The following is a 10,108-nucleotide window of genomic DNA, read 5'->3' as shown; positions in this document are numbered from 1 at the left end:
GCTCTATTAGGGCCTAGTGTATAGATTACTCCGTATTTTAAATTTCGAATTTAGTTTGAGGAATAACTAGTATTAAGGGTTTTCACCACTATTTTTATTTCCAAGGATATATGTGGTAATTCCGGATTTCTCTTAATCAGTACTTAGCAGACGGTACCTTTGAGGTGACTAAAGGTGTTGGTTTAAATACCAGCAGCTTTGACGTTTCAGAAAGGATAAAAAAGCCAGCTCAATGCATTGGCTTGAATTGAGCCGAAGCATCAAGCAACTCCTCATCCCACATATCACCATATTACCATTCATCCATCCTACATCCATCCACAACACAAATCAAAGCATTTGAATCACAAATTTTGGCACAAATAAAGAATTCTGTCACTCCAATTATAATAACAAGATGAACGAAGAAAAAACAAAGTTTGTCCCACCTCGCCTTGTGGGGAGGGGCCACACCAGATCCGGCCGCCCCTGAGAGCTGGTTGCAAGGGCGTGGGGCGGAGAGGAGGAGGGGCGGCGCTTGATCCAACCGTTCCTGAGCGCCTATGGGGAGGGGCGGAGGTAGACCTAGCTGCCCCCGAGCGCCGGTGGGAAGGGGCGGCGTTGGATCCAGTCGCCTCGAGCGCGGGTGGCCAATGTGAAGAGGTGAGAGGAGTAGGGGTGGCCCACATCTCATTGCTGCCACCGCCGTGACCCCCCGGCATGAAGGAAGAACAGGAGGGTATGGACTAGGGGAGGAGGAGGAAAAGGAGGTGGGACGGTGGTTTCAGAGAGAGTGGCGAGATGAAGAATGAGAGGGGTGGACGGCGAGAAAACGATAGCCACAGGTGGTTCAGCTCCGCTCTTGACCTAAAAGTGCTGATTTATTTAAAAAACCGTCACTTTTGTCTCAGCCCCACTAAAAACTACTACGATAGGATAACACTCAAATGTGTCGGTTCCTATTAAAAACCAGTACCTATTCTCCACAAAGGTGCCGGTTCTACCAGATGGTGCCCCGTGGGCACGCACCTCAGGCGGGAAAAGGTTTATAGGTGTCAGTTTTTTTTAATTTCCAGCATCTATATTGTCATCCCCTTTTGTATGTTTTTTTTATAGTGCAACTATAGTTCTTTAAAAAAAAAACTTTAAAAAAATTCAAAATCGCTTTGATTATATAATGCAAAGCTAATTAAAATAGGCAAAGACTTAAGTGCTTAAAAAGTTCTCGTGTTTTGCATACTATATTTATAATTCGATCGATATGCTGCCATATTGTGGATGTATAACTTGTTCAATAGCAGAGCCTAAATAGATGCTCATCCGAATATATATGATGGAGGTGCTCGATCTTGATTTTGTGACGCAGGGACAGAAGAGGGATGTAATATTTAGCTCTAGCCTCTGCTAAAGCAAAATATGCTTTGCTTAATTTTGGTTCACATTGATCATCACCAACAGATAGCTGAATGTGCGGTTTGAAGGGACCTTCTGAATGACAGCGATTTAATTTCTGAAACAGCAAAAGGGTAGTAATGTTTGTCTGAATGTTGTGGTATGATCAGCATCGATCAGTGAGAATAATCTCGTCTTAATCACCTTTAAGAGTAACAAGTAGAGAGAGAGATGTGTCATGTGTGCTGTGTGGACGCATCATTGTAGTACTCATTAGTTGAACCATCAATATTGTACAAACCATTAATTAAGCCATCCGTTTGGCCCAAGTTGCTAACCCGAAACCCTGGCCCTTAAACTGTTTCGTCGACCAGTAATGGAGAGATCACATGGCATCTGTCCGAAGCAAATCTTCGCAAGCAAAGTACACTCCAAGTCTCCAACAGATTCTTTTCCTCCTCCCACTGCACTTCATTAATCAGCATCTGGTTGGTGTCTACTATTGCAAATATTCTTGTCAATTATTATGTAGTAGTGGTACCAAGGAATTGCATGGTCAAAGCTTTAGATGTATAATTAATTAATAACTGCCCTGTAACAAATTTGAAGTGTTAGTTTCATCGGTCATGAAAAAAATATAGTACTAGATATATTACTTCCATATATGTTACTAAATTTCCTTCCTATTTGGACAAAGACTGCGCAATTACCCAAATCTTCCCTAGCATACTGTTTATAGCATTATATTCAAACATACATACTCCCTCCGTTTCACAATGTAAGTCATTCTAGTATTTTTCACATTCATATTGATGTTAATGAATCTAGATAACTAAACATATATCTATCTAGATACATTAACATCAATATAAATGATAGAATAACTAATTACATTGTGAAACTGAGGAAGTACTATAGAAGTTCTATAGACGAGCCCCAGCTAACTAATTCAGAGTTAATTTCGAGTCCTGATGAGATCAGGCTGTCCCCTTCACGTCAACTCAACATGTTAATAAGTGTATCATCACATCCTGTTTATAGCTAGTATTTATGCGCCGCCACTAAATCCGAGTGCTGTTAGGAGTTGCCTTAATTAATTCATCAATTTGTGATTATTTTAAGAAAAAAGATGAATTTGTTCTGTTATCTCCATAATTTAGTAATGCATATATGAAAGTAGGTGAAATTGGTAGAGCAAATAAATGCCCCTCTGCAAAAAAAAAATCCCTCTGGTTTAAATGATTTAGTTATTGAATAAATTAATACTTCTATAAGGTTAATTGTCCCATTTCATTAATCCTTTGTGTTCGGTCAAAATGCATCCATTTCTTTAAAAAAAAGTTCATGATTATTATATTTATTCTGAAATATATATTATGTCAATTGCATGGACTACTGGTCCGATTGAACCAAAAATTTTAAATTGATAAAAATGCGGGAAATCCTTTATTTAATTGCATCAACTAAGATTTGAATTCGAGACCACCAATTCACTTATGCTATCTAAGTCACTTTACTTCTAACGTTTGTAAGTTGGATTGAGTTTAAAGAAAAATATAATATATAGCAACTTTTCTAATACAAAACAAACATATTATCAAAATATATTAGATGATAGTTTTAATGAAATTAATTTGGTGTTATTGATGTTGTTAACTAATTTCTTTTATAAACTTATCAATCTTTTAAGAAAATTTATTAGTAAAATAGTTAAAATGATTTATAATATGAAATCGATGGAGTAGTCAAACTCTCCATCTCAGGTGAAAACTCCCTTGAGCCTTAAATATCGAATTAATAGAGGTGGGCTGTACTGTTTTTAATTGCGTGTCAGCAAGTATTCTAACTTGATATTGAGCTGCAAGTACCATTCAAATCCGAAAGTAAAAGTAACTAGGAAAAATGGTCAATTCACCTGTACTCTATACACTGTATATTGTACTGATGTTCTTGTAAGCTTATTATTTGGACATCTTTATTGTTAAGTTCATAGAAGTGAAAGCATTAGTACTTTCTCTTTCCTCAAAACAAAAATGGCGGCGGGTTCCATTCTGCCATTAATTTGCAACTCGAAATGTAGCAGTGACATGCAGCTTAATTTGCAGGCAGCACCTAGTGGCAGGAAACCTGCAGGATTTTGCTGGTAGCAGCTAGTATAATGTTTGCCATTACTAACATGGATTGATGGATGTATACATAGGTACCAGAACATCTTACATATGCAAAATGCAACAACTAGTAGAAAACTACCAGAACATCTTACATATGCAAATGCAACAACAACTAGTAGTACTAGAGAAGTGCCATTTTTTGAAGGATTTTTATGGTACAATATGCTGGTAGTATATATTACCAGTATAAAATGAGGTGTTGGGAATCTACCGAAAAATAGAAAATGATCAATAGTTATTCATGCTATATTTTCACTCCGATGGTAATCATAATTGTCCATGCATCAGATCGGATTACTGACCGGATACGGTCGAATAGATGGCACAATCATATGCTCTTGATAGAATCGATAGATTCATCAAACACATAAAAACATTAACCCAGATAACTAGAGAAACACATAAAACATGGATCATTTTACCCTTTTAATTTTATACTCATTCGATTTAAGCGGGTAGAAAAATCAATCTACAACTCTTGGATTGTTTATAATGGCAATATATACTACTAGTATAGTGTACCTGTAAAAAGCACCAAATTAAAATAGGAGTACATAAACCAAAACCAATGCTGGATTAAACATAATAGAATCAAAGTCACTGGATTAGCCAAAAAAATGGCAGACAACATCGATCGATCATGTAATGCCATTTTCAGTTGAGAAACATAATTAATTAACTGGTCTAGAAAACCCTAAAAGAAATCAATGATAGATATATATTTCAATTATGAGTAACATTCTACAATATTTACCTAGAACCAATTGCAATACACGTACGTATGCGACGTCGCAACTTCCATTTTGGCAAATTAAAGGGCCATATCTAATTAAGGGCATAGTCCGATCTGATTAAGTAGATAGCGAGTAGGTGGCAAGCGCCGAATCCAATTTAATCCCCTCCGTCGGGTACACCATTTTAGTGCTGATAGTGCCATGCCATGCATGTCCCTTGTCATAGGAAATAAGCCATCAGCAGTTTTGTACTACTGGCCTGCACAAGGAAGCTATATCAGTTGTTTTGTAGAAACATGTGCTTTATATCTTAGTGATCATCACCAAAGCCAGCCTCCAACTACCTAGCTATATAAGGGGCCTGTTCACTTTGATGACATTTTCAACCTTACCAAATTTTGGTAAAGTTACTAAAAAAGTGGCTACATTTAGTTTGCGGCTAAATTTTGGTAACTATATAAGAAATCCTACCAAAAATTTTGGTAAGTTGCTAAAATTTTGGCAACTATACCAAAATTTGGCAATGCCAAATTTTGATAAGGTTTTTTTTGGCATCAAAGCGAACAGGCCCAAGGATTTTCATACTGTAAACTTGAGTGTAATTATGAATGCAAATTTCACTATATATAGGAGCCTCAAATTTTATGTAATTTACTACTGGACATCGTAGAAATATGTCATAGCTGGATTGAAAAAAGTTAGTAATTTGCTGGATGACACTTTCAACCCAATTAGAAAGATAAATTCTATAAAAAAAAGGATAGTGCCCCTAGAGCCACAAGCTTCTAACCTGACGGTACAGTGGAGATAAAAAATTGTAGCCGAGGGGTATTTTTATCTTTTTGAAAAGTCTCTCTTTCCAATTGGACCGGAAATATCCTTTTACAAATTATTATTACTATTCATTGTTCTCTAGTCATAATACGTTTTTGCGATGTCCTCTAACAAATTACACAAACTTCGAGCGTCATATAGCAACATTTATCAATTATGAAATTAATCCTCCATCTCATACTGTAACCTCTGTTAATTTGTAGGATACCGGCCATTGGCCAAGCTGATCATGGGTGCAGGGCCAGGAGCATTACTGAAATCTGATGGTACTCTGAATTTGTCATAATACAGAACTGTGATCTAATTAAGCATCCATATGCAAATCATTCAGCTAGCGGTGTGAGGCCAGCCAGGAGATGACTGTAGTATTAGTATACCGATATGATCGAGCTGGATGGATCAACGGATGCATTCAATGGAGGCCAACTGCCCTTATGCCTTGGCAGCATTGCAGCAAGATCGATCATATCGATCACACTTCACACACCACCGTCCATGCAATGCAGCAAACAACACGGTAGGTGCAGCCCTTCACCTGTATATATACACTGCAGGAGCAGTGTCTCACACTCACTCAACCCAAGCATCTCTCTTCTTCACTAGCTACTTCTCCAAGTTGAAGAGATCAGAGCTAGAATGGGCAGCTGCAAGATTCTCCTGGTCACAGCTCTCCTGGTCGGCATTGCCTCCCAGCAGAGCTCTGCCACCAGGAACCTGCACGGAGATCATCACGTCGCTGAAAAGAAGTGTAAGTGATTTGTACTTCATTTAATTTGTGTCTATATATACATTCTTGCATGCATCCATGTACCGACGATCTCAATTCTTGGCAGTCGGCGGCGGCTACGGTGGCGGTGGCGGCGGCTACGGTGGAGGCGGCGGCGGTGGCGGTGGCGGCGGTGGAGGGTACGGTGGCGGTGGCTACTCACCGTCGCCCACGACCGGTTTCACCGGGAGCTGCGAGTAAGAACAAACTAAATGTCACTAGCTATATACCCCTCCGTTTCAGAATGTTTGACACCGTTGACTTTTTAGCACATGTTTGACCGTTCGTCTTATTCAAAAACTTTTGTGAAATATGTAAAATTATATGCCTACATAAAAATATATTTAGCAATGAATCAAATGATAGAAAAAGAATTAATAATTACTTAAATTTTTTGAATAAGACGAACGGTTAAATATGTGCTAAAAAGTCAACGGCGTTAAACATTTCGAAACGGAGCGTATCAATTTGTGAGTGCAATTAACGTTGCTAATGATCATCTGATGATGATGAACACACAGTTTCTGGAAGAGCCACCCGGAGAAGATAATATCGTGCATCGGGTCGCTGGGGAGCATCGTGGGGTCGTTCGGGGACGTGTGCAGCGGCTTCTTCGGGGGCAAGCTGCAGACGCTGCAGGACGCGCTGTGCAGCACCCGCAAGGACTGCTACGGCGACCTGCTCCGGGAGGGCGCCGCCGCGTACATCAACTCCGTGGCCGCCAAGAAGCAGGCCAAGTTCGCCTACACCACGCAGCAGGTCAAGTCCTGCATCCTCCTCGGCCTCACCTCCAAGGCCGCCGCCATCGAGCAGGCCGCCTTGTTCAAGAAGGCCAACCTCGCCTGCCACTACACCTAGCTACCCATACCTCGCCGCCGGCCGGCCATCTCTCCGGCCATCTCTCTCTCTAAGCTAGTTGGTAGCTAGTGTCGTCATGGTGTTGATGATGAATAAGTCCTTGCATGGATGCGTCGTGGCAAACCATGCGTATATTATTCAAGAATTGTGTGAGTGTTCAGATCTGACCTCAGCTGTGGCTTGTGTGCGTTTGCAGTTAAATTGATGAGGTGCACGGCGCCACGACGACGTCTCGTCGTCGGTGCTAGTTGCATGCTTTGTTTGCTTTTCTTAGTTTCTTGGCGATGTACTTGTTAAGAGAATAAGATGAGTTTGACTTGGTTAGTAACGAACTGGTCTCTGCTTTTACCTAAGCTAACTTGCACTTGTTTCTTCCCTGGTTGCTTGGTTTCTTTATGACGAGATGGATGCAATTAATTCTGTGTACACTTATTTCAATTTGATATTTTACTCTTCTGTGAATTTACAGTTGGTTTTTGCATTCAACGAAAAAAAAACAACAGAGTTTCAAAGATCTTGTAGACATACAAGTTTATATGTTGAATTGATTTACTTAATTGATGGCAGAAAAGGGTTGCTGTAGATTATCTTTTAAAAAAGGTACAGTAATTATTACTACTGTAATTTACAGTGGTCAACACGGCGAGCTGTGTTGTCTTGCGGCCGTCTATGAGCTAGGCACATTATTACCTTACTGCTGGTACTCCCTCCGTGACTAAATATTTAACACCGTTAATTTTTTTTAAATATGTTTGACCATTTATCTTATTAAAATTTTTTGAATAGTTATTAATTATTTTTCTATCATTTGATTTATTATTAAATATACTTTTATGTATATATATAATTTTACATATTTCACAAAAATGTTTGAATAAGTTGAACCGTTAAACATGTTAAAAAAAGGCCAACAACGTTAAATATTCGGTGATGGAGGGAGTACATTATTAGTCGTCGCCTAAGAACATGAGAGCAGAGACTGTAAGCACGGCAAATTAATACTGAATAAAAATAAGGGATTGTCTACGCTTACACTGCTGAAAAATTTTATGGTTTCAGCTTAATTCCTCACCAAATGATGCAACACGTGTCGCCAATGCGCTGAATAGCCTACCGCACGTCATGCACGAGCGTTCCGAATGACTAAAAGCAAGTTTAACGGTATAGCCTACTACTAGTTCCAAACCATTTATAGTCAATATAATAGTCAATTCATACAATGGTTGCATACTATACTATCAATACCTGGTTCAACTTGTTATACACACATTACGTCTTAAAGTCCATGCTGCAGCCTACAGATCTATAGCCCGCTGCTCCTCTCTCTTCCTTTATCTTTTTAAAACATGTTTATAGCTTATAGCCTACTATTGTACATGCTCTAATCGACTATAACCCAGTTTGTTGGGCCGGATCAGTGCTAGGCCATTTGTTGGCACAGAAAGCCCAGCAATACACAAGGCCTATATAGAAGAAAAGAATAAGTTCACTTGCGGTCCCTCATCTTGACATCGAGCTGGAATTATACCGTCGAGCTGTAGTACTAGATACGTTAAATCCTACATCTTGTAAAACCGGCATCAATAAGATCTTAAGATAGTATATATCATTGTTTGGGCTAATGTGGTATCCTAGTCATCAAAAGAAAAATAAAAAAACTTGTGGGATCCACATGTAAGTGGAATTCCACTTCCGTGGGTGCGGTGGCTAGGGCGGATACTACCGAGTTTGGTGGCAAGCAAAGGGGAGGACATCTGCAAAGTGTGGACAAGGTGGCAAGCGCCACTACAACAAATATATCTTGTAGATATATTTTTCTAATACTATATATAGAGATATTGTAGATATATTTTCCTAATACTATATATAGAGATATTTTTAAAATGCCTTTACAGTGTTATAGAGATATTTTGAAGAGTGTCTCATAAGTGCCTTTTGGTAAATTGTCTCTACGAACTAAGAGGTATTTTATAAGATGTCTCTATGCAAATAGAGGCACTTTGTAGAGGCATTAATATGTTGCGGCAACTATAGCAAATCAATATGAAAAAAAAAGAAAAAATATTATTCCTTACCAATCCTTAAACTCATGACCTCTTGAGTTGGCCATTTTTAACTTCAATGCACTAACCATCTCAACCTCATATAATTATATGTAAATATATGATTTGTGTTATATATATCTAGTTACTTGATATATATTAATATTTGAAAAATGCCTTTACATCATTTTAAATGCCTTAAAAAAATACCTTTACATATGAGGTAAATTTTAAAGTGCCGAAAAGATGTCTCTACAAGATAAATTTAACAAAGTATGCTAAAAATGTCTCTAAAGTGTCTCTAGAGTAAAAATATTTTAAGCGATTTTAAAAGTGCCTCTAAAAAGTGTCTCTAGACTATAGAGCTTCAAAACTTAGAGACATTTTGAAAATTGTCTCTACAAAGGAGCCTCTACATAAGGGTTTTGTTGTAGTGCGCGGGACACAGAAGTGGACAAGGGTGGCTCCACGCTTCCCTGGGGCACGGGATCCTCCCTAGTAGCCAGAGCTGGGCAAGCAATGACGGCACCAATGCTGCAAACCGGCAGAGAATTAAGGTGTGCTTAGCAGTAAGGTGGAGACGAATATGGCAGTGATGGGAGTGTGCAAAGGGGGGGGGCGTCGTATGCTTCGGCGCCGTCATTGGCACGTTTCACAAGTGTGTGTGTGCGGGCGAGCAAGACATAGACAATGAACCAGACTGGGAGATATGCGCACACCGATGAAGTTCGATCACCTAGTCCGATAGGGAGAAGGGCGGTGGGCGGAAGATTGGAGAAGGGCCACGGCGATCGTGCGCAGTGGCGTGGATGGCCGAAGCGGCAAGGAGGTGGAGGACGTGAGACGGGAGGCCGAGATTGCATAGGAGGAGCTAAAGAAGGAGAGGAGATGTTGCAGCTTGCCGACAAAGTTCCGCTAGGATAGGGTCTGCATGAAGTTGCTTGTGGCTCGAGGCCTTCTAGTTTGCCACCTGCCATCCTTCCTGTCCGCCATGGCTACCGTCCCTCTCCCCATCTATCATCACCTTCCAGTGCACCACAGCCACTGCTCGCCGCCCCGGCTAGAGAGTGATGGGAAGAGTGGAAGAGAGAGGAGAGGCGGAGAGAAGGAAGAAGAGTTGGTTGGTGACATGTGGGGCCCACGTGGGTCCCACACTGACTCGGTCGGTTTACCGCAGTCAACTTACCATGTCAATTGAACTCGGGCACAATAGGACATTGGGTACACTAGTTTTGCAATTTGAGATGCATGCTATATCTAGTATTGAGATTAAGGACATAATTTAAACTCGACGTGAGCCAAGGGACCTAAAGTGAAATTATTGCTAGAATA

The 10,108-nt window shown here is 39.9% G+C and overlaps 1 protein-coding gene across 1 annotated transcript; it reads left to right on the top strand.

Annotated features, from left to right (window-relative positions):
• Positions 1–5,670: 5,670 nt before the first annotated feature.
• On the top strand, positions 5,671–7,062 carry LOC127775968 (glycine-rich cell wall structural protein-like). Its single transcript, XM_052302285.1, has 3 exons — positions 5,671–5,858; positions 5,944–6,073; positions 6,398–7,062. The coding sequence occupies exons 1-3, from the start codon at positions 5,747–5,749 to the stop codon at positions 6,732–6,734; spliced, it is 579 nt and encodes a 192-aa protein (XP_052158245.1). The 5' UTR covers positions 5,671–5,746; the 3' UTR covers positions 6,735–7,062.
• Positions 7,063–10,108: the final 3,046 nt, after the last annotated feature.

This window comes from Oryza glaberrima, chromosome 6 (genome assembly GCF_000147395.1).
Source record: "Oryza glaberrima chromosome 6, OglaRS2, whole genome shotgun sequence".
In the NCBI taxonomy this organism is placed as follows: Eukaryota; Viridiplantae; Streptophyta; class Magnoliopsida; order Poales; family Poaceae; genus Oryza; species Oryza glaberrima.
The sequence above is the reverse complement of the archived record's forward strand: the minus strand, read 5'-3'. Positions and strand labels throughout refer to the sequence as shown.

Bases quoted from the DNA above. Each gene is read 5' to 3' on its own strand.
- LOC127775968 (XM_052302285.1), top strand. From the start codon at position 5,747: ATGGGCAGCTGCAAGATTCTCCTGGTCACAGCTCTCCTGGTCGGCATT. The intron at 5,859-5,943 runs GTAAGTGATTTG...AATTCTTGGCAG, and splicing joins TCACGTCGCTGAAAAGAAGT to TCGGCGGCGGCTACGGTGGC. The intron at 6,074-6,397 runs GTAAGAACAAAC...ATGAACACACAG, and splicing joins GGTTTCACCGGGAGCTGCGA to TTTCTGGAAGAGCCACCCGG.